The following is a 25422-nucleotide window of genomic DNA, read 5'->3' as shown; positions in this document are numbered from 1 at the left end:
AAAAATGCTGGGTAAAAAGGCGACTGGGGGTTAGCCATTTGAAGAAATAGTCCCAACAAGGTTGCTGTGAAAAATCAATTTTCAAAAAAGCATAAATATTTGCATCAGCTGAAACTTAGGGAAGTCTCTCAGTTCTGAGCTAAAGTAGAGTACAAGTCAGCAGTAAGCAGTTAAGTATTTTTCATAGTTTCATAGTTTCTAGGGTCGGAAGGGACCTGAGCAGATCATCTAGTCCAACCCCCTGCCATGGCAGGAAAGAGTACTGGGGTCAAACGACCCCAGCAAGGTGTTCATCTAACCTCCTCTTAAAACCCCCCAGGGTAGGAGCCTGCACCACTTCTCTTGGAAGTTGGTTCCAGACCCTAGCCGCCCGGACCGTGAAGTAGCACCTCCTGATATCTAGCCTAAACCTACCCTCTGCCAGCTTGTGACCGTTATTCCTGGTCACTCCTGGCGGTGCTCGGGGGAACAGTGACTCCCCCAATGCCTGCTGATCCCCCCTGACTAGTTTATAACAGGCCACTAGATCCCCCTCAGCCTTCTCTTGTGGAGGCTGAACAGGTTCAGGTCCCGTAGCCTCTCCTCATAGGGCCTGCCCTGCTGTCCCCTGATCATGCGAGGGGCCCTCCTCTGGACCCTCTCCATGCTGTCCACATCCCTCTTGAAGTGCGGCGCCCAGAACTGGATGCAGTACTCCAGCTGTGGCCTGAGCAATGCCGCATAGAGGGGGAGGATCACCTCTTTGGACCTGCTAGAGATGCATCTGTGGATGCATGCCAAGGTGCGGTTGGCCTTCCTAACTGCCTCTCCACACTGCCGGCCCATGTTCATCTTGGAGTCAATGATGACCCCCAGATCCCTTTCCGCCTCCGTGCTGACAAGAGGGGAGTTCCCCAACCTGTAGGTATGGTGCCAATTGTTCCTCTCGAGGTGCATCACCTTGCACTTGTCTGTATTGAAACCCATCCTATTCTCGTCCACCCACCCTTGTAACCTGTCTAGGTCTGATTGTAGCCTGTTGCATCCTTCCAGTGTGCCCACGTCCCCCCACATCTTAGTGTCATCAGCAAATTTGAACAGGGTGCTTTTTACCCCCTCATCCAAATCGCTGATGAAGATGTTGAACAGTGCAGGCCCGAAGACCGAGCCCTGCGGAACCCCAATATTTTCATAATATTTCTGCACTTTTGAAAAATTATTCGACTATTCACGCAAGTAGAAGTAGCATAGTGCGCCCAACTTGTGTGTTTCTAAAACACATGCTATCTTGAGAAAGCAGCCAGAACACCCCAAGCTATGCAGTTGCTCTCACATGTGCATTCTTGCATACATGCTTCAGTGACTACCTACAGTATTGTGTAATCTCCATCCTTGAAAATTTTCAAAAGCAGTTTAGACAGTTACATGGCTCAGATGGTTTAGTCAGGGATGATTCTGTTCTGAGTAGGGGCTGAACTGGATAATCTCATGAAGTCCCTTCCAGCCTTACTTTCCTATTATCCTATATTATACATGTTGGGCTCTTACTGGCACAGTCCCCTTATATTCATTCACAAACTTTCCAAATCTACCCATTCTCAAGGAGAAAAATCTGGAGTTGGACCTGACCATCCCCAGTTCTTCATGCACAGGCCACTGGGCTCAGTACTATACAAACACCCATGAATCTCCTCAAAAGGGTCTATACTCTAAATAGATGAGATAGAAAGTATGAGATGGAATGGAGGCAAAGCGAGTTTGCCAAAGTCGCATGGGCTTGGGGCAGAGCCAGGAGAATATTTGAGTGGAAGATATCTGATTCTCCTTTGAAACCACAACCTGAACGTATTCAGAGAGTAATTTTGCTCTCTGGAGGCCAGAGGAACATGAAGGCACTTGGCATCTTTCAGATGACACTCAGCATCTGGTAGGATCAGATCATTTCTATCCCCCCAACTGCAATGGTCATGCTGGGGCCTTGTCAGAGTGCCTCTGCTCCTGAAAATCTGGCTGATGCCATAATCCATGGGGATACTTCAACCATTTCATCCAGCCAAATTTAGAAATGCAGCCAGATGTTTTTGGTCCTCATGGCCTGTTTCACAGGCCAGTACACAACAGAAGCTGGGCCATGATCCACCACAGCCCAGGTCCTCTGGAACAATGGGCTACCCCAGGAAAACGTAGAGGGGAGTAGTCCCGCATTCCCTGCAACTGTAACTCTTCCTTGCAGAAATGTATGAGGAAAGAATGGCTCCGTGAGCTTTTCTTGCACTGCACAGACATTCTAAGGTCAGTTAAAATCTGATCCTAAATGAATGAGGGTTTGCTGGAAACCAGTACCCTAACATGCTGAGAGTGCCTGTATATGTCGTTACATTCTACAGACCACTGCAATGTTTTTCATCCCTAAGCCTACACCCTTCTTGTAAACCAGGCATAGGCAGCAGGAGAGCAAACTATTGCTGTGCTTTGAGAATGGGACCTCAGCTGCTTAATATTTTAAAATCCCTAAACTCAAGGATATTTGACCCCCAAAAATATTTTATCTGATGCTTAATGATCTTTTAAATATCTGACATATGGCAGACAGAATTATTATGTAGCTTTCAGTTAACTACTACTTGTCACTTATCATGTGAAATGCCACAGAGACCATTCTTTCAAGTAATGCCTCCTTCATTAAAGACTATTGAAAATGTATCACTTCTATGTTAATCATTTTGGTAAGATGAAAGATATCATTTCAATATGTCATACTGCATCAACACAGAAAGCTAACACTTCCCATGTAAACACTATGCTCTTGCTAGCAAAAATGCATAATGTTGACATCTAAGCTGATATGCTGTCCCAGTTCACAGCAAGATTATTTTAGAGACTATATCTTTTCAAAATTCAATGTTTACATAAGGCAGATGGTTTTGATTGAAACAATCCTGATTAGTGTTTAGTTGAGGTTGTGTAGAACTATAGGAACTTTTGCCTCTGTTCCCCCAAAGTGGTTTTGCATTAGGATAATTTAGAGAGAGTTTAGAAATTAGTTTATGATTCTGCAAATCCTTTCAACACAATTAATTGCTCATCCAAGTAAGAGTTTACAAGATATTCACTTTTCAGACATACATTTGACTTTAATTTGTCTGTAAAGTTCCTTGTTTGGCAATGGAGCTTTATTAATATTATTAACAAAAGTGCTCTCTAGGAAGATCATTGAGACTCAGTAACTAATTGTGTGTTCTTCATGAATGAAAAGGGGACATTTGGGAGCTATAGCTTCAGTATTTGCATCATCAAGTTCTATCAACAGGGTATGAAATCCTGCAAATGAAACCCAGAAATGTAAATATTGTCAGAGGTAAAGTCCCATTACTGTTAATAGTGATATGTTCCATTCAGCCATAAAAATTTACCCCAAAATGTTTGCATAATTACATATTGCATTTGTGTTTGTTTCACATGAAGTTGATGTATTGTATACGTTCATTTTCTGAGATTTACATTTCTTATGGAAACTGCCAAGTGGAAAATTGCCTTACATTTTAACAAACATTTTTATTTAGACACTCTCAGTTACTTCCACTATTGCAAGTAAATGGCTTTGCTAAGACTGTAGATCTTGTAAAAAACTATAGTTTATGCTTTTCCATCTTTTCAAATGTAAATTATGTTACATACAAAAACTAGAACTCTTGGTTCCAAAATGATACCGTTTATTAGGCCAACTGGGAAATCACAAGAAAAGTGTCCTTTTCTGCAAGCTTTCAGGATCAAAGTCCCTTCATCGGGCTCTGGGAAAAAGTATAGATGGTACAAGATATTACATTGTCTTTAAAGATACTGCAATTTATTATTGGCTTTCAGAGTTATTAAAGAATATTCTGTTTATTTGAATGAGGTACAGATCAGTTTATTTGAAGTTGCTCTACATGTTAAAACTTCTGCTGCAGTCATCTGCAAATTATACCTACTATGTACCACATGATGGCACTCTCTTCACATATCTAAATAAATGCAGGCAAACAAGTAAAAAACTAATAATCGTCATATTTCACAAATAGCTGTATCAAGCTAATTAAAATTTAATTAATTATATCTCTAATATGGAATGCATTTGATATTTTGGATTCCTTTATCAGTCTCATAATGTAGTATTCAGAAAAATAATCGATGAGTTCTGCATTTAAACAGTTAGACGCATTACACCGGTATGTCTATATGTGTTGTTTATTGTTTACTTTTAATTTACCATACCTGCTACACTGATTGTTTCCTCTTGATTTTCTACAGGGCTTTTTTGAAGAAGAGGAAGGCAAAGAGTATATCTACAAAGAACCCAAGTTAACTGGCCTGTCTGAGATTTCTCAGAGACTATTGAAACTTTATGCTGATAAATTTGGAGCGGATAATGTGAAAATAATTCAGGATTCCAATAAGGTATGGAACAAATGTTGTCATTACATTCATGTCAAAGTAGAGCACTTGAAAGTATGCCACATTTCACTTTCTAGCATAGTGCCTTCACAGATTAGATAAGTCCACAGAGCCCATAGTTGGTCCCTGTTCTTCTTTTAACCTTAAGCTGAAATATAAGTGTGTATTGTAGACTTTTATTATGCAGTATATTGGTGTTCTTTTCTAAGTGAGTTGTGATAGCATTTATATTATCTAGAATGAGCCTCTAATAGATGTGAGCAGAGGCTGGAACTAGTGTGGACTATGTAGCATGTCAGGGTCCCAGGAGCAGCTGGGATGCCCCCTGGTGGCTCCATGACCATGCCCCGCTCTACCCCTAGAGTGCCTTCCCTTCCCGCCTGCCATGCCTTGATGGTATAATATAATAATGATAATGGGGAGGCTGCCCACAGGCCTTCACATGGCCCCAATCCAACTGGACTCCCACTGGAGTTCCAAGGCCCCTCGTTGGGCCTCTCTAGTTGACTGTGCCCTGCTAGGCACATAAAGTCTTAGGGGCTAATTGTGTGGCTCCAGTCCTCTCCTAAACCACATTTCACTTTCTAGCATAGACCGGGTCTTCTTGGAGTCGGGTTGCTTGGGAATGCAGCCCAAAGCGGGTGGTAAACTCCATCTAAGGCTAAATACCAGCACGAGACCGATAGTCCGATAGACCGATAGTCCTCTCCTAAACTATGCCCCAATCCTCACAGGTGGTACCATATTGTTGTTCCCTTGTTGGGTTTTGGCCTCTGTGACAGAAGGCGTCTTAGATGGGGTTTGCATTGGGTGATGTACTTTCCATATGGTGTGGGCCCCTCCACCCCCTCAGCTCTCCTGCCATGACTTGGTGTTATTCAATGAAAGGAAGGGGTTCAGTGGAGATCTTCTTTCTGGGGGACCCCGGGGATGGTAGTACTCACTGTCTGGTCGTGATGTTCCGTGGGGCTCTGCCTCCCCTACTTCTCATCCACTCGCCAACCGGATGGATGCCACCTGCATGGTTTGACCATACTCAGTCAACCCCTTTTTGCCAGGGGAGCCAGCATCGGCGTGGGTCCTGGTGGGATAGCCTGGCTGTCCTGACAGCTAGCGTCTCCACCTTGGATGCTGATGAGCTGGGCTTCTGTAGGCTGGCATACTCCTTGCCGCCTCTAGATAGAATGCCTCTACTTTGCTCTTTGCCCAAAAAAAAATAGACCGCTGGAGAGGAGAGCTGGTGTGGGACTGCCTCCTCCCCCCAGCCTACTACAGGGGCTCAGCTCCGCCGCTCTGGATGCTGGCACGGAGCTGGCTGCACTGCTCCTGCTCCCACAAGAGCCTCAGCACACCTGGCATGCTCCCCCTCCACCCCCTAGGTCCTGGTGGGGCTTTTAAATCTTCCTGTGGTGGCCAGAATGGCCTCCATGATTGGTTCAGCTTTTCCCCACCCAGGGAACAGCTGATTAATCGGCTGACTCGCGTGGCTGTGGCTCCTGCTCTGACTCTGGCTGTGCTGCTTGTGTGGATTGGGGCTTGCGGGGACTGCCCCCTCCCCTTTAGGAGCCTGTGGGGGCATCTCGTTGGCACAGCCTCCTTGACTGCTGCCCCTTTCCTCTCAGCTATGTCTTCCAGACTGAACCCACTGTATCGGACCTGGTTTTGAAACACTAACTCTGGCTAAACATAAGCCTCTGGACTATAACAGAAACACAAAGGGGAAATAGCCTTCTGCTTCTTTAAGAGGGTGACTTTTCCCTCATGGAAAGCTATATCCTAGCGAGCTCCTGTAGCCTCATCGGAGATCCAGAAGCAGCACCGCAGTCCCTTCAGGATCCCTGCTGCTAGGAGCTCTTTACCCTGTGGCAGCCAGGGAGAGACTATCCTGCTAGCCTGAGCCTCAGGCTTATATCCTCCCAGGGGCCTGCCTCCTTCTGGTCAGCAGACTGCCTGGGCTGCCTGCAGGTGCCTTTTAATCAACCTCAATGACCTGCAGCTGCTGCACCCTGCTTAGCCTGCAGTGCTCCCTCACTGGGCTGCTTGTTTTAAAGGAACAGGGAGACTCAGGCTCTGTGTTATAGGCTAGTTTCTAACAAAACCAAGCCAAATCTTAAGGTATGGTTTTACTGGTACAATGACAATGGAAGTAGAACATCCCTCTGTGTAACCATTTTTAACAATACCCAGCCCACAAATATATTCTACTAGTAGAAAGGAAATTTTGGCTTCATTTAACCCTCATCCAATTTTTGCCATCATTGTGTACTCAGAACTCCTGTTGTCTTTGAAAATCAAAACCCATACTTAGATATTTAAGTATTTGTTACCTAATAGTACTTTTAAAAATCATGTCCTGGGTTGATCGTAGTGTTATAATATCATAAAAGAGTGTGCCTGTAAACTGTGATTGCTCACTGTATAATTTGCAATGCAACAGAGTCGGAGAAAGTTTCCTTACATATAACAATTTTAACACAGGTCAATCCCAAAGACTTGGATCCAAAATATGCCTATATCCAGGTCACATATGTTACACCTTTCTTTGAAGAGAAGGAAGCTGAGGACAGAAAAACTGACTTTGAAATGCATCACAACATCAACCGTTTTGTATTTGAAACACCTTTCACACTGTCAGGAAAAAAACACGGAGGGGTAGAGGAGCAATGCAAAAGACGGACAATCTTGACAAGTACGTTGCTGCCTTTTCTCTTTGAAGGGTTCTGACTAAATGAAACTGCTAAGAATTTCAAAGACTGTTCTGCTTAAAAATCAGTATGGCAGTCAATATATTTGTTTGCCAACAATTTTGTGCAAAGGGTAATTTTAAATGAGCAACAATCACTTCACCGTATCATTATTTCTGTGTATAATCCTTTTGACATAAACTAGTTACAATTCAGTGCAAAAACAAAAGTTGTTTAAATTTGTAGAATAGTTAACTGCCTCTATTCTTTCTTAGTATTCTACTGTCACCCCAGCTTTACAATGGTGTAATTAAGTTGGCTTCATTAGGATTGCTCCTGATTTATACCAATTTAATGAGTTCTAAACTCTCATTCATTTTTCTTCATAGTAGAAGCAGCCTAAAGACAGCAAATGTAGGGCTTGTAAGATTTACCCATTAAGAAAAATGAATCATAGCAAATATTCCAATTTTTAACAAATTCTCATATAACACATATATTAGTCTTTTAAAAAGTAAGATAGTATCTTTATTTCAAGCAATCAGATACATTCCAAAATTCCTGTTTAAGGAAAGGAAAAAGCAGCAGAAGTGTCAATTCCTGTTGAATTAAACTAAGATGCTAAATGGTTAGTTCTTTATCATGATTAAATTCTCTTCTTAAAGAAAAGTGATAGAAGATCCATGACATGACTACAGAGAATTGACATAGCTGAAATTTTAGCTGCGTCTCTAAGTGATTTCTAAATATCATTTGGGAAGCTTTGTTTTCATGGGTAGATATGAACAGAGATGCTGACATTCAAGGAAAAGGCTACAGAATGACAGAGAATTTAGAGCGCTGCTGATTGGAGTGTCTGTACTTCTGCAAAGGGTCAAATTGAGAAACCCTCTTACAGAACTGACTTAAATCATCTCAAGTTTTGTCCTGTGGAGGGAGAAAAGAATACTTGACATATAGCATCTTTTATATGAAATAGCTATGTTAGCACTGTGCCAGCCTCAGTTCCATGCTGTTGGCAGGAACATTATCCTTTTCCCCAATCTACCCACCTTCATCCATTTCTCTTTATCCATTCACTGCATCATCTTGTTTTCTTGGAAACAATGGGGTGTCCACACGAGACGCTAACTGCACAGTAGCCTACTTTTACTGTGCAGTAGCGTGCAGGGCAAAAAACATGCTAATGCACTACTCTGCAGTAATATTAGGCTACTGCACAGTTAGAATCACTAAAAAGCCATGTGCTGGTGCTACTGCACAGTAGTTCCAGTTACTGCGCATTGATTTAGTACTTGGTTATACAAGTACTAAACTTAATGCACAGTGACTATGGCACATTCATGAATGTGTAGATATACCCAATGTGTACAAGTACTTGCCATATAATGCATTTTATAAGATTTTACACTTGTATAAGTTATAGCTGTAAAAATGAAATGTCTAGAGGCTACAAAAAGAAAACTAGTGTAGCAATGAAAAAGAGCAGCAGCAAAAGGACACTAAACTGGGGTAAAACTGCCGGGTAATCAGAGCAAGTATAGTCCACTGATTCAAGTGTTGGGAGTCTGTTTCAGCCTATAAAAGGAACATAGGCTCTGTAAATTTTGGCTGAGGATGGAACCAGGTCAAAGAGAGAAGCATGAATTTTCAGGCTTCTAGCCTGATAGATCCCTCGTTCCATCTGCAGTATGTTGGCCAAGATGGCAGCCATCACATAAGTTAAGTAGAACGGGCACAGGTGGCAACTATTTCTGCCAAGGTACAGGAGGCAAAATTACAAAACTGCTTTGGTGGCTGAGGTGTGAAGAAGCAGATTCAATGATGACTGTCTTCTCTGTCAGTTCTCCTTAGGAAACATGACTTTTTGTTGAACAATAGAAATGACTTCTGAATTTGACATATCTGCTATGGTAAAATTAGGCTTTGTAGGAGAATGAGGCATCAGTTCAACAAAGCATTAAGGCACATGCCTCCAGCATGGGTGTATTCTGATTGAATTGAGTGGGTCTATGGAGGTACTCCAAGTTAAACATAGGCTTGTGAACTGATGAGGGCCTTAACGCAGCACAGAAATGTGTGAATTTCAAAATCTTAAAGTGTAGAGTCTTATACTATAAGGATGTGAAAACTACACAATGAACAGTGCTATGATTCAAAATAGAGTGATTTATTAATAATGATTGCATCAAAAATTCTGTTTGGACCCACTGAATATATATGGTGATTAGATGTATCATTTTATTTGGGTCAGCAAAGGGATTTGTAAAATGAAATAGTCAAGGTGGCCTGAAACACCCTGGACTCACTACTTCTGCCTCTTTAATTACCAGTTTGTGGGGGAGGGATTTCGCTGAATGTTTTACATTTGTTTTTGAGCAGCCAGTCACTTATTCCCTTATGTGAAGAAGCGCATTCAAGTTATAAGCCAAACAAGCACAGAACTGAACCCTATTGAAGTAGCGATTGATGAGATGTCCAAAAAAGTTTCAGAACTTAATCAGCTTTGCACAATGGAAGAAGTGGACATGATTAGACTTCAACTCAAGCTTCAAGGAAGTGTCAGTGTGAAGGTAACAGCAGCTCAATTATGCTTGTACTCGCTCTTTAGAGCTTAAACCGCTGATTTAACCCATTTTACAGTTCCAAACATGCAATGCACTGCACTCCAAAAGTTTTGCAACCTGTTCCAATACCTGTTGAACACAATAGAGAGATCCATATTGACCTCATTGGGTGTTGGATTGATGCCTGGCAAGGCAGCTGTAACTGTCTCTCCTAATAAATTTTAAGCTCTTTCTAACCTGAATATTTTGGGTCAGATGAACCTAAAGCCAACCACTTAGATGAGTACTCAAATATTTCTTAATTGACAATTACCTAGAGAAGCTAGGAGTGAAGAGAGAAGCGTGTTTAGCAATAGTGAAACATTTCCCTTTTATGTTTGTCAAAATCCTCTCACTCTTTGAATATGAAGCATTCTGCAAGAGTCATCTAGGCAGTGAGATTCAAACACAGGTTTCAGTCTTCAGCAACTTTAAATCACTACAGCATTCTTCTTTTCAACAGAACTTTCCAATTTAAACCAGCCAGGGATCTGAGCCACAGTCTAATATTGTAGACATACACCCTCCCCTGCTCCCCCTTCCTGCCACCCCCTGATCCTGCTTTGTGCTGTGCAGATTTTTAGAATATAAAGTGAGGAACAAAACCCCTTGTTCTTTAATCTGTGAGATCAGTTAGGAAACACTGTGGTTCCACACACTGTCAGAAAAAATGAACATGAGCCTTAAAAAGAAAGAGTGTTATAAACCACAGTCCAGCTATGTTCTTCTGTACCCTAAACTTGATTTTTTTCTTCTACAGATCAATGCAGGACCAATGGCATATGCTCGAGCTTTCCTTGAAGAAACAAATGCTAAGAAGTATCCTGATAACCAAGTCAAACTCCTGAAAGAAATCTTCAGGTAAACTTTAAAGTTAGACTCTTTCTTCTTTGGCTAATGCAAACTGATGAGAAAAAGAATGGGATATGACATTAAATCAGACAGCATTTCTGACATGAACCAGAGTATGCCTACAAAGCCACATCTTTTATCTTTCTTCTTAGGCAAAACTTCTATCGAATTCTGAGACAGTCACATTAACCTGAGTGGCCTTACCGATTTACAGCAAAGCTCTATGATCTGCCCCTCATGGTTTATAACAATTGGTTAAGCTGCATACTATTTTTTCACAAAACAGTTTTTTCATAGAAATGTTTTCATGTATGTGTTTACAGGCAGTTTGCAGAAGCATGCGGGCATGCTCTTGAAGTTAACGAACGTCTTATTAAAGATGATCAGTTAGAATACCAGGAAGAACTGAAGTCTCATTATAAGGATATGCTCAGTGAGCTCTCTCTAGTCATGAATGAACAGGTGAGAGGCTTTGTTTTAACCCTTGGTGGTGATGATGACTGGGGTATATAATTGCTTTTCCAGTGATAAACAAATAAAATTAACTTCAGGGACCTTGAAATACAGTGAAATACTAAAAGCACTGACTAGAGCCAAGAATAATGAAACAATCATTATGTAAACTTGCTCATACAGTTTGATCCTGACATGTAATCCTGCCTGTATTATACATAAATGCTCATGAACAAAGACTTGACATTTGTGCCAGCCTTGCTGATACATATTGTGAAGTTAACAAATACTTCTTAGACTGAAGAAAGACTGATATCTAGAGATATTTAAAAGTAACTAGATAAGCTAGGATCACAATGAACTCTCCACTTCATTTTATTTGATTCAATCTACAGCTGTGAGATGATTCTCTAAATATAATTGTACATTGCTTTTAATGCTAGATTTTTATAACTGGAGGAATTGTCTGTATAGTTAATATTTATACCCAGTATTCAGAATGTGAAAATATTTTTTTATATAGTGCAGAGAGATAAAGTCTGTTGAAACTTGACCTCCTTTATCCTTGGGAATGCTGACAAAGATATGTCTTGCATTCAAAAGTTTGTCTAACTATCCCAACTATGCAGTTGGTCCAATAAAAGAAATCATCCCCCAAAAAAATCCTTGCCTTTTGACAAATATAGGAACATAGGACCACAAGGGGCCATTGCGTTCAGCCCCCTATGTTTACAATCTATTGTTAACCAAAAGGATTCTCCAAAATTGCCATTTTAAACCTTCACCTGCAATCACAGGGAGCAATATCCAAGCACCAATGCAGCTTTTAACAGCAAGCTGGACTACATGTGACCAGAGTAGCATAACTAAGGGAGGTACAAGCAGGGCATGGGGGCAGATTGAGAGGGAGTGCTAGAATGACTGCAGAAAGCTGTGCTGCAGCAGTTGCTAACGTTACTGTGTGTGGAGTCCGCTCAGAAGCAGTAGCACCTCTGGGTCCCTGCCAGGTCAGCTGCTCTAGCCAGGGTGCAGTGACCCCACATCTAGTAGCAGAAGCTGGGGTCTTTGAGTGTCTGGGTGAGCTAAGACTTGCTTAAAACATCCTTCACCTCCCCCCTCCAACATCCCTACTCTTCACTCTGCTGTGCCCAGGGCACTGAAGTACTTAAGCTACGCCTCTGCACAAGCTCCCCAAAAGGATTTTAATTTATACCCTTAGTTATTTCCATGCTGTGTCTGTATACAGCTTTTCTTCTTCTGAAACAGGAGTGCCATATTTTGATTTAGCTTATGTCTGAAGTGGTGATTGAATACAATCTTATACCAAATTAGTTAAAGTAAACGTATAAACCCAATATATTATTTTTCTGATGAATAAAATTGCACCTAGAAAATTTTCATTTGAAAATACCCACTTTGCGTGTGAAATGGCCTGATTTCACACTTAAGCACCATTTGCATAGTTATTTAGTGTATATAATTACCAGTGTCTGTATAATCAGAGTTTATATATCCTATGTACTGTATTTCTCCTGTCTGTTGTTTCTCTGACAGTGTCTCTTATATCCTATGTCTTTATGTACATATGAAGTTTATACAAGCCTTTATTCTACCTGCTCTATAGCATAAGCTGTGTCTGCTTTTTTCTCAGGGTGCTGTTATATGTTACAATTAGGCCACTCTAAACTTAAGTGGTATTAAAGTGAGATCATTGTCTGACCAGTTGTGTGTTAAGGGTTAATGCTTCCTCTGACCTGCACTGCTCAGACATGCCACTGGGGTCCCTGAGTGGCTGGTGGAAAGATGCATGGCTAGGAGCTGCCAGGTCTGCCCTTGCTCTCCAGCAGCACCCTTATTGCCCCCTGGCACTCACCTTCACCCTCCACATGGAGCTCTTACCTGGTTCCCAATACCCTGCTCCCCTGCAGCTGCCAGTGCTGTTGCCTGGGTGAGAAAAGCTCCCCTTCTACTCCAGGGGCTGTGCTCAGCCTGAGAGCAGCAGCAGCTGAGAAGGTGTATTCCCAGTTCTTGCCTGCTCCCACACTAACAAGGACTAGCTGGGGGCAGTCCTCAGCCCAGAGTGGCAGGGGAAGCGGCAGCAGCAGGGAGCCCCCCTGCCTGTTTTTGGGTTCCCTGCAGCCCATACTGCCCCCATGTGTCGCAGTTTGGGACCCAACACCTCCACACCCCCACATCCAGTTAGTGTGCCTCCTCTAGGCTGCATGGCTGCCTGCTTACCTGCCAGCCCCTCTCCCCAAGCAACTGCCCAGCAGCTCCCCATCCACCCCATCCTCCTTTTCTTTCCTTCTTCTCCCTTCCTTCTCCTCTCATCCCCTGTTCCTCCCTCTTTCAGCCACCACTGCTAGGCTGTCTCAGCTCTCAATCCAGGGCTTAAGAGTCAGGGAGGATAGGTAGTCCACCTAGGTCCTAGGAGCTGTGACTCCTGGGATACTGGAAGACTGCAGATTGGTTGTTTTATCTCAGTGCAACAGCCTGACACTAAAGGAACTTGAGCTGAGCAGCAGGGCTCAAATGTCCTCACCTGAAGTGGCATAACTTTTAAGATGCTTAGAGGACAATTAGCACCTGTTAATGACCTGTAACACACGAGGTACAGACAGAAGTGACAATTTTCACCTGATCTGGCCACAGAAAACAGTTTACAGCTGTGACCAAACACAAGTGCACAGCTGCAAATAGCTTCTAAAATGGCTGATTCAGCAAAAATCTTACCCATCATTGTATGAGGTATCAGATAAAAATATTACAAAATGTAGCATCTTTTGTAACTTGTATCTGCCAGCTCCCAGCATGTTGTTTTCAAAATGGAAAGGAGCAGAGGGAGTTCAGTATGGTGTTTTTTTCAGCCCTTCCCCCCCAGAGGGGGGGGGCTCCAATTCACCCACTTCACCCTTCAGCGCTAGCTGGGGAGCCCCAAAAACAAGCTCCCTCTGCTGCCTTTCCCCCTCCCATTCTGAAAACAGCAAGCACTGGCAGAGACCCTGGGCGTTCCTGTGGGAACCTGGCCGCAGGCTCCCAGTCACGACTAGATTCCCCTCTCCCCTGGAACCAGGAATGAACTTCTGTTTGGTCTGGGGTAATGTTGTAACTCAGAACACTTTGCAAAAATCATTCTGAGTCACAACTGGGAGCTGCACGTCCGCACCCATGTATGTTGGCATTTTAAGTGCCTTTAATGTGGTGGTCCAAGTGTAATGTGTAACTTCACCCTCAGAGACCTAAGGAATGGTACTGGGTAGCCACAAGCTTATCTATATCCCTTTTACCTATACAGCTGGTCCAATAAAAGATACACAAAAATCCTTGCCTCTGACATTATGTCTATGTCTATGTCCTTCTCATTGTTGTATTCCAGACTGATTAGTGTGCATACCTACTGCTAATGACTCTTTCATCATGTATGCTTTTCTCTTTTTTTCTGCCAGCTCTATCATGGTCCATGCTTATACAGTTTCTCTCCTTCCCTGTCTAACATTTCCCTCAGTACTATAGCCAAAAGTGGTATGTTCGGTTTTTTTTCTTACGTCTATAATTTCCTTTAAAGTGACAAGCTCTTTCTTGCTGATTCTCTGTTTTACCTACATTATATGTTCATTTAAGTTTCCTATAAGTCTCTTCAGGGTTAAAAAAACAAGACATGCTACTTGTGCAGTCTGGATTCAGGAGCAACCTTGAGGCTAAAGACTCCTGGACTGCTAGGATCTTGAGGCTTAGCAGAAGTCAACAACCTTAGTTTGCGGCTGTGGGGATCCAAGATGATAATACCAAATTACTAGTCAAGAACGGTCTTCTGATTTCCTTGCCAGATAGCAGGTACTGCACTGCAGGTGCTGGTGGCTGGATAAGGGAATCCAGAATATGCATCCTGAGCAATTTGGGAGCTACACAGGAGAATAAAATACTTTTAAAAGCAGTATTGTGTATTCTGTTGCCCGAGCAATGAAAGTTCATTCACAGGCAGTATGTTTGAGCCCTGAAAAGATGATAACTCCTTTCACTATTGGTTAACTCATTAGAAGCCCTGGTAAAGAGGCAGCTGCCTACTTCCCTCATAGATAATAGGCAGTGGGTTTACGTTTAAAGAGGGGTTGGAGTTCAAGGGTAGAGGGAGGAGCTGGTGAGCAAAACAGTGAAGAGAGAGAGGGAGCCTGGGATCCTCTTCTCTTCCCTTCCTCTAGCAAAGCTCTATGATTCCTCTAGAACCCAGATGTAATGAGGAGTAACACTTGCACAACACCTATGCAGTGCCATCAGAAATAGACAAGGAGAAAAGAAAACAAAGGTGCGAGTTACCAAGTAAAGGAAATATTACAGTAGCCACTTTTCCCCTCAGTGAAATTCTCCTTTCCATGTTGTTTAATCACTATGTGAAGTTTGTTTTAATTTTAATTTCTAATGGTTCTGCTCTCACTGACTCCACTGGGAGGCAGATTTTGGACCACCCATGTCTACAGAGCAATTGTCATCTAGCTTTGGGCACAACACTCAGATTTAAGAAAAAGAAAGGAGGACGGAGAATCAGTTCACTAAATCTGTTGCATTTAAATATTTTCTTGCATTCTTATGATGCCAAACATGCCAGTGGGCTAGTTCAGGAGGACCAGGAACCACAACCGAACAGACTAAATTGTAAAAATGACCAGGCTATTTTTGTCATGATGACAGCTGAGTGAAATAAAAAAGGTGACAAATGTCATAGCCTGCAGCACAGTAATAGCATAACCAAATGAGTTTTTAGGGAAAAATATTCAGGTTCAGCAGGAAAGGCTTGCAAAGTGCACAGCACTTATTGTCTGTGCAAAATCTTCTCTTTACAAGCTCAGCATTCAGTGTCCCAAAGCATGTTTGCTTGTAAAATTATCGACCTTGCAGGCCAAAATGTCCATTTCCACTCTTGTTCCTGAAGATCACTGTTCCTTTGGGACAGAATGGTACCTGATGCCCAAATAACAAATTAAGTTACCAGGAGGAGACTAGGACCTGGTACAGAAATTTGGTTTCTCCTACGAGTTGCTGCCCTCCCAGGAGAAACCACAAGCATACAGTTGTTCAGGCTTTTACTCCCAGAGTAAAAATGGCCACTCCAGAAGAAAAATAACCTGGGAACAATCACGGTTGAATCAGTCCCTGGAGAGTTTCTCTTAGGAGAGCAAATATCTGTACATGCTGCTTCTCTCAGAAGAGAACATAGTCCTCCAGCAACCCTTCTTTACCCTCCCAGCCCCACCCCGCTGCCACTATTGTGCAGACAGTTTGTTGCTCACTGGACTCTGCTGCTCCAGCAGGAAGCAGAACAGAGCCCTTTACATTCCCCGCACATACTAAAGGGAAACACAGACTGACCATTGGCAATGGGCTGCCAGTCAAGGCTGCCCTGTGCACTGCTGTCATCTGTTGTCATACAGAGTAAAGGAGCTTGTGGAGCATGCTGAAATGTGTGTGTAGGGCCCCCCTGGCTGCATAGTGTCAGCACTGCAAGCTCTCCACTTTTTAGGGCTTCAGCATTCAAATGAATGCTGAGGCTCTGAGTAAGTTTTTCTACCAAGGGGATAAACCTTGGAGGATTCTTCCAGATTATTTTAATGTGGGTATGCAGTGTAGGAAAAATTTCTGACATGTTCAGCATAAGAGCTGCCCAATCTACTTATTTTAAAGACAGCTTCTAAAGTGAATTATTGGCAATGTAAATTTAGAGATGGTAGGACCTTGCGTCTCCCTGTATTGAGCTATAAGCAGCCTGGATTCTAGGCCCATTTCAGTGCTCCAGAGCCTGCATGGGCTTCCAGTACCTTTCCAGGCACAACTCAGGGGGCTTGTCTTGATCTGTAAAACCCTAAATGGCACAGGTCCTATGTACCTAAGGGTACTTTCTCCATTATACGGCATCATGATTCCTAAGATCTCTAAACCAAGAACAACCTCCTGCAAGTATCATTGGTCTGCCAAATTTGCTTGGCCATAAACACACAAGGGATTGTTTTCAGGAGTCACTCTTCAGCTTGAGAGCTCCCTCCCTTTGAGGCCTGCCAGAGCCCAAGCCTAAATGTCTTTTGGAACCACTGTAAGACCCACCACTGGCCTGCCAGTTTGGCCTTGAGCAAGTCAATCCCCACTTTATGTACCACTGTTCCCCTATGCATTAAATGGTAATAATCTCCATTACTAAAGCATTTGGAGGTTGGCAGATGAAAAGGACTGGTTAAGAACTGCATGGGATTATACTTGGAGAGCAACAAGAAGAATGTTTTCCATTGTCATCCATACTTTACAATATAGTGTCAAAATAATGTTCATGCTATTATTTTTCGAAGTGAATATTTCAACTAAAATTTCTTCATGTAGTCTTTCTTAGAAGATGACAAACTTTCTTTTACCAGCCTTATAAATGTCAGAGGTAAATATTACTGGGATTAAGAACATTTTTGGCATGCAGAGATGCCTGAGCCTTCTTGGGCAGTAGTATAGCCATGATCATGTAACCTTAGTCGTACTTGTTCATGGCAAACTTGGGTATCTTTGCTGGGTGTTGCATTGTGCCATGTACATGCACATTACTTGAAACGAAAAAAAAGGAGTTATATCTTCCTTACTTGTGTAGTTGTCTTTTTTCAGTATCTGTCTATATGTCCCTATATTTGTATTGTATAATATTAGCCTTGATCTTGCCAGCAAAGGAAACTTTGAAACCCTGTAACCCTATACTAATTTTTAGGTTTCTGGGTGGGTACAAGTGGATCTAGTTGTAGGACAGTGTCCCCTAAGTGTAACATTAAATATAATACAATAAACAGTAATCTAACTTGTTTATGAAAAATAGTCAACTGTGCAATTCTAGCTGACATTGTGTAAAACATTGATATTGAGAATCCCAACCAAGGGCCTCACCCTGGGTCTTTTCCTAAATAAGCCTCTTGATGAAGAGTGAGGGTGATAGGACAGCAAGACTTGGGGCCCCAAGTTACTTCTCTAATATAAAAGCTCCTTCTATCAGGTTTTCCAAATCAATAACATTTTATTTAATGAACCAAAAATATTAAATCCTTGAAAAGAGTTTTAAAATGTCTAAATTATTCAGAGGATATGATTTGTTTTAATCTATTTCTTTTATATATTTATTCTCTTTCAAAGATTACATACAAGGAGGATCCAGCAAAACAGCAAGGAATGGAGCGAACTTATTCACGAGCCATATCTAGGACAAACACACTTGTGCCAGGAGTGCTAATGCCATCAAATCCTGAAGCTTGACCAAAACATCCGTGACATTATCCAGACCTCCGTAGAACTTTATTCTTTTAAAAAAAGGATCATGAACATGACAATGGATCGTGTAATATGGTTTTAATTTATTGGATATCTTGATAGTGATGATTTTTATTAAATTGCTAGCTTGATATCCATTGAATGTTTAGTTCCACAGCAAACCCTAAGTTTGCAGTCAATAATAATATATCTAATACTGAGTCCTGATATATTTTAAAGGTAAAATTGGATGTTTTATAACATTTAAGTAAATTGCAATTGTAAATAGAGGATGTGTAAAATACGTCATTTTTACAGAATTTAAAAGAATATCTTTTTAGTTAATAATTATGATAGTACTAATAATGTGGATAACATTTCAGATACCATTATATTAAAATATTTGTGTATGTGTACAAAAGTCTAGAAAGATTTTTTTTAGTTCAGTGCATTAGTTAATTGCAATATGTTCTGTGCTTTGCATATTGGCAAGGATCCAAGTGTCATACACCTTTGTATGTTCCATTCTGACAGTTACAGAAGATCTTCTCCACAAGGAATGGCACTAGTAAAACAATCTCTAGAGTCCCTTGGATTCTAAATACTATACTTTGTTGAGTGTGGCCCACACTAGTAATGTGGGAAGCTGGATTTTTATACCATTTTCAAAAATTCTTGACAATTTGCAGCTTCTGTCTTCTTTTAATTTTCTCTTCATCCCTAAAATATAGAATCATAGAAAGTTAGGGTTGGAAGGGACCTCAGGAGGTCATGTAGTCCCACCCCCTGCTCAAAGCAGGACCATTCCCAACTAGATCATCACAGCCAAGTTTTTGTCTAGCCAGGTCTTAAAAATGTCCAAGGATGGAGACTCCACAATCTCTCTGGGTAACCTGTTTCAATGCTTTACAATCCTCCTACTGAGAAAATTCTTCGTAATGTCTAACCTAAACTTCTTGCTGCAACTTGATACCATTCTCCTTGTTCTGCCATCTGCCACCACTGAGAACAGTCTAGCTCCATTGTCTTTAACTCCCCTTCAGGTAGTTGAAGGCTGCTATTAAATCCCCTCTCAGTCTTCTCTTCTCTAGACTAAATAAGCCCAGTTCCCTCAGTCTGTCCTCAGAAGTCATGTGCCCCAGCCCCCTCACCATTTACGTTGGCCTCTGCTGGACTCACTGCAATTTTCCACATCCTTTCTGTAGTGGTGGGCCCACAATACTCCAGATGTGGCTTCACCAGTGCTGAGTAGAGGCAAAGAATCACTTCCTTGTCCTACTGGGCAGGACAGCCCAGTACTCCACCAAGGCAGCCCAGTGCTCTGTTAGCCTTCTTCGCAACAAGGGTGCCCTGTTGGCTCATATTCAGCTCATTGTCCACTATAACTTCAAGGTCCAGCTCTTCTAAATAGTCCAGAACCTGTTCTTTTACCACTGTTGGCCGCTCACCTCCTCCCCAAACTGCTGCCAGGTGCAGTAGTCTGGGAGCTGACCTTGTCTGTGAAGACTGAGGTGAAAAAAGCATTGAGTACCTCAGACTTTTCTACATCTTCTGTCACTAGTTTGCTTCCTGCATTCAGTAAAGGACCCACACTTCCCCTGATCTTCCTCTTATTGCCAACATACTTGTAGAAAACTTTCTTGTTACCCTTCACATCCTTTGCTAGCTGAAATTCCAGTTGCACTTTGGACTTCCTGACTTCATCCCTGTTATGCCCATCCAATATTCTTGTACTCCTCCCTAGTTATTTGTCCAAGTTTCCACTTTTCATAAGCTTCCTTTTTGCGATTTAGTTTACTGAAGAGTTTACTGAATTTAGTTTACTACTAAGCCAAGCTGGCCTTCTGCCATACTTGCTAGTCTTCCTGCACATTGGGATGGTTTGTTCCTGCACTGTCAGTAACGCTTCTTTAAAGTACAGCCAGCCCTCCTGGATTCCTCTCTCCCTCAGACTGGCTTTGCAGGGGATCCTACCCATGACTTCCCTGAGCAAGTCGAAGTCTGCTTTTCTGAAGTCCAGGGTCCTTACTCTGCTGCTCTCCATCCTTCCTTTCCTCAGGATCCTGAACTCAATCATCTACATGCTGTAGTATAGTGAATTTTTACGTTCTTTAAATATTAATGTGATTTCTCTGAGCTATGCTTTCAGCCCCACCACTGAGGAGCATAGCAGGTGCCTCTGCTCAGTCAGAAGGAGACAAGGGCAGCCTTGAACTCTTTTCCCATCCCCTGAGCTATAGAGTATCAAGGGTCAGCTGGCCCAGACAGAATGCATCCAAGAGTGCTAAAAGAGTTGGCTGACGTCATAGCCTTGTTTTCTTTCCAACTTCCCACATATTCAAAGAAGGACTTTTTTCTCCTTAGTGGTAGTTCCCAACTTCCATCCCTTATAAGCTTCTCTTTACAAATTCACGAGGTCCATAAGTTCCCTATTGGGCCAGAGGGTCTCCCAGCTCTTTTGCTACCTTTCCTATGGGCTGGAATGGACTCCCCTTGTGCTTTTAGGATGACTTCCTTAAGGAACAACCACTTATTGTGGACTCCCCTTCCTGTCGGATCATGGTCTCTCAGGGCCTCAACAACCAACCTCTTGAGCTTGTGAAAGTCAGCTTTCCTAAAGTCCAGGATTTCTGCATTGCTGACTGATTTGCCAGTTTTGCAATGGATAGAGAAAGTGATCAACTCATGATCACTGTCACCAAGCTTCCCTTCAATCCTCAGGTCACTGACTAGATCATCCCCTTTAGCCAGTACCAGATCCAGCAGTGCCTTACCTCTTGTCGGCCCGTAGACTCCTTGAGTCAAATAGAGCTCATCAGTGCAGGTGAGGAAGCTTCATGACCAATCCAGATTTGGCTGAATATTCTTCCCATGAGATGTTAGAATGGTTGAAGTCGCCCATGACGACCATGGACCAAGAGCATGCAGCCCCTGCCAGTTCCATAATGAATTCGTGGTCAAGTTCTTCCTCCTGGTTCGGAGGTCTGTAATAGACTCCTACAGTTATATCCCCTTCACTACATTCTCCCCATCTTCTAACCCATAGTCTCAAGTCATCCTGCTAGGGTGCTAATCTCTTCTTGTAGGGAAGTGTACTGCTCCCTCACATATAGAGCTACACCCCCACCTTTCCTCACAACATGATCCTTCCTGTATAAGGTATAGCCATCAATACCTGTGGTCCAGTCATAGGTGGAATCCAACCAGGTCTCCATTATCCCTGTGAGATCGTAGTCATTTTTGCTTGGCAGAAGAGCCAGTTCTTCCTCTTTGTTCCCCATGCTCCTGGCATTTATGTACAGGCAGCTAAGCCTGCCATCAGAAGCCGTGGGGTTCCCTGTCCTCTTAGAAGTGTCCCATCCTTGGGCTAGGGTAGGGTAGGGTAGTTCCTTTGTGTTACCTGACTTGCTGATTCTTTGGTTTTCACTTCCAGGGCTTGCACTAGTAATTGTCTGCCTGTCCCCTGGTGATCTTAGTTTAAAGGCCTGTCAAGCAGTTCAGCCATTCTGGCTGAGAAGACCTTCTTTCCCATCAGAGTGTGCTGGAGGCCATCCCTTCCCAACAAATCATTGCGTCTCTCTGAATTGTGGACTGTGATCAAAGAAGCTGAAGCTTTCGCGATGGCACCAACACCACAGTCTTCTGTTGATTTCTTCAATATGTCTCTCCCTCCTGTGCCCAGCACCCGTAACTGGAAGGATTAAAGAGAAAACTACCTGTGCCCCAACCCTCTAAGCCCAGCCCCAGAGCCCTGTAGTCACTCATGACCCAGCCAGGTCGCTCTGAGTCATGTCATTCATACCCACATGAATGAGGAGCACGGGGCAGTGGTCAGAGCATGCTAGTGGTCAGACCTTGACCTCATGCTATTTCTTCTCCCAGCCCCAAAGCCCAGCCCTTGAGCTATAAAGCACCACAGTTACATACCTCTCTTTTGGAATCCATATAGGGCATGGCCCAAGGGATTGCAGACATATGAAAAATAATAAAAAGGAAGCCAGCAAGAAGGGAAACCAGGACAACAGTGAACTGCTGCTGCTTCCCATCCAAGGCCCAATGTTCAGCCTGTGAACACAGCCTTCATGTGTGGTTCCTGTGCCTACTGTACTGAACCCAGCTTCTGGGTCCCAGCCTTGTCCCAGCCCTCCAGGGGCCTTGTCAGCCTGACTTTTCTGACACAAGTAGACCACCTGTCTGTGAAACACACTGTAGCCAATTGTGGCAATGAGTTGTCTACCCTTTTTACCATACTATATTCTTGAAATCTCCTTTCTGTTTATGCTTTTGTTCTGACTTTCCTTCCTCTACTTCAGGAATCAAATCCTTGATTCCAGGAAACCTATTGCACAGTGACATCTGAAGTGTTTACAGTCCTAACAAAAAGACAGAACTGTGAAAGATTATTTTCCCTAACTAAAAGGAAGGAAAGTCAGAGCAAAAGCATAAACAGAAAGGAGATTTCAAGAATATAGTAGAGTAAAAAAGAAGGGTAAAGGTGTTACCCTGTAGACAACTAATTGCCACAATTGGCCACAGTGTGCTTCAGGTAGAGGTGGTCTACCCGTGTCAGAAAAGTCTTTCCAATTCCCAGGTGCTGCCCGAGGTCACAGGCAGCACCCAGCCCAATCCGATGGTGCCTAGGCAGGGGGAAGCTTGGCCTTGGTGGGCTTCTCGCACCTCGTGCACCATCCCCACCACTTTCTCATTGCCTGATACCATCCATGAATGGGCTGGCTTGGCACTGGGGGAGTGCAGGAAGACAGCAGGAGAATGGCTGGGTGTGCTGGTGGCCAGAGAAGACAGCAGGAGCATTGCACGGGGAGCTGGAAGCCCACCAAGCCTGAGCTTCCCTGAGCACGCCTGGGCTTCCAGTGCCCCATGAACCATCCCTGCCACCTTCTCCAGATGCATTGCCACATTTTGTTACATAGCAAACTGAAATACATTGCATGTGTTTTACTTTGCTACATAATAAAGTCATTAAAAGCAAAATACGCTACCACACATATACAGCATGATGAAATTACAATGTAATACACTGTCGCAGGTCTAAACAATAACACCATTTAAATGATTAAAAAGGGCAATTGAACATGTACGTAACGGGCAGTTTAAGGGGCACTCACCTTCAGAGTGTCCTACATCGTGCTCTGCCTGAATACTTGAAGAAGATGGTCCCAGCAGGGACACCTTACCAGGAACTACCTTCAATTCGTCCCAGTCAGGATGCCATACTTGCAGTCCAGTATTATCCCCAGCAGGGGGATTCAAGATTCAAAAATCAGGGAGGTTGGGAAAATTCCAGCCCAGGGATTGGCTGGGCAGGCTCCCCTTAAATCTGGGTGTCTCCCTGCCCCCCCGGTGGTGGTAGTAAGAGTCGAGCACGGAGTGAAGATGGTTGGGGATAGCCTGCAGCATGGTCCCACCCTGCGGGTGTATGCTAAAGCCTTTGTGAGTGGGCAGGAGGCCAATGGAGCTCCTGAGGGTTGAGCAGGAGAGAGCAGACTCCAAGGTCATTTGACCCCAGTACTCTTTCCTGCCATGGCAGGGGGTCGGACTAGATGATCTGCTCAGGTCCCTTCTGACCCTACAAACTATGAAACTATGAAACAAGCCCTTGGAGTTCATGAGCCAGCTTCACAAATTCCTTTGGGTGGGAACAAACCCCTGGGGAGCCCCTAGCAGGGTCGGTAAAATAGTGCAATAAACCCCCCGTATGAGTGGCTGGCGAAAGGACTGTGGCAGAACTGTGTCAGCGTGGTAGAAAGAGACACCAGCAAGGGAAAGTTCCCCAGATGCCTGTGTGGTCTAAGACCCAGGGAGGCACGACCTGAGGGAAAGCCTCAGTGTGCTGAAGTGCCTAAAGGGAAAGTGAGACCAGAGCTGCTGCGTGGCCTGCCTGTGGGCGAGTGCTTTGAAACAGGGGGAAGTACAAACCAAAGGGAAGAGAAGTTCTGGCCCAGGTGTGAGGTAACAACCCCGGAAAAGGGATTGAGGGTGTGCAGCCAGAGAGCTCAGTGGAAGCTTCAAGGCACACTAGGCATTTCTTGTCTATGTGGTGTTAAGTGTCCATAGCATACAGCCTGAGTATTCAAAGGCCATAGGATCCCAGGGTGTGCAGGGTGCACAGGCACAGTGTGCTCTTTCTCTGTGTTTTAATTGCATAAATAGCTTGGTGGGCTTAGAGACGCTGTACACAGACAGAGAAGCGAGTACAGAAGTTTGTGGGGAAGAACCTGAGTTTTGCAGGGGTCTGGAGTAAAAACATCCTCTGCAGACTGCAAGACACATGGACCTACATGGGAAAGCCTGAGACAGCTGGAGCCCTCAAAGTGCATGATGAGAGAAGTAAGGGACTGCCACTCCCTCCATCTACTGGGCATAAGTCAGGGTAAATGTTTATTAGTTGTGAATAATTAATTAGGGCATTACTATAATGAGTATTTGGCATAGTGTATACTTATTAGTGTTTTATCTATCAACTTGATCAGCTCAAGTGTAAGTAGTTATTAACTGCTATTTTGTATAAGCTCACCCTTGTATTGTAAATAGACTATTTTAAACTTTTGATATCAAGTAATGTTTGTTTGTATATTATAATTATTCCCTGCATATAATTAAATTCTGCATATATTTACTCCTGAGTCTGCAAAGTCTCTCCATTGTAAAAGGGAGCCTCTCCTCTCAGGGCATCTCTGGCCATTCCTGGGTGAGCTGAGCAGGGGTAAATTACCTGGCACCCCAGGTCCTGAACATCTGGACACGGCTGTGGGTAATGCCGCGTGCACAAGCACCCCTACTGTGAAAGCAAGGCAGCTGCTACTATGTGGAGTACAATGGGGCATATCAAAACACACTTTTCCTTGACCAGATAAAATGATGCTGTCTCACTGTGAAGACATTTCATGGACCTGAAATTGTTCCTAAACCTGAGAAATAAGTACCAGAGCTCAAATGGTGGGTTTGTCCTTCTCTGCATAGTGCAGGAAGCTTGCAGTTGTGTTCAGACTGCAAACCTCTTTGTAAGCTGCCCATCTATGACATAAGAATTGAAAAATCTTGAATGCAATCTTGCTCTGTAGATTTTGCCACTACACTTGCTACCAGTGCTCTAACCATCTTCCCTCTTCCTTCATCAGCTGCAGATCTGC

The 25422-nt window shown here is 43.3% G+C and overlaps 1 protein-coding gene across 5 annotated transcripts in view; it reads left to right on the top strand.

The window, feature by feature from the left end:
• DOCK10 (dedicator of cytokinesis 10) overlaps nucleotides 1–24902 on the top strand; it is a 271823-nt gene extending 246921 nt beyond the window's left edge. For all 5 annotated transcript variants that reach the window (XM_090056318.1, XM_090056317.1, XM_090056316.1 and 2 more), the window contains 6 exons: nucleotides 4270–4416; nucleotides 6892–7102; nucleotides 9480–9670; nucleotides 10464–10564; nucleotides 10879–11017; nucleotides 18158–24902. In XM_090056318.1, the coding sequence (XP_089912444.1) occupies nucleotides 4270–4416; nucleotides 6892–7102; nucleotides 9480–9670; nucleotides 10464–10564; nucleotides 10879–11017; nucleotides 18158–18277 (909 nt within the window). In that variant the 3' untranslated portion in view covers nucleotides 18278–24902. The remainder of the gene's footprint in view (nucleotides 1–4269; nucleotides 4417–6891; nucleotides 7103–9479; nucleotides 9671–10463; nucleotides 10565–10878; nucleotides 11018–18157) is intronic.
• Nucleotides 24903–25422: the final 520 nt, after the last annotated feature.

The sequence above is a fragment of the Crocodylus siamensis genome, chromosome 6 (assembly GCF_052110815.1).
Source record: "Crocodylus siamensis isolate JL-2025a chromosome 6, ASM5211081v1, whole genome shotgun sequence".
Taxonomy (NCBI): Eukaryota; Metazoa; Chordata; order Crocodylia; family Crocodylidae; genus Crocodylus; species Crocodylus siamensis.
This window is presented reverse-complemented; position numbering and strand designations above follow the sequence as displayed.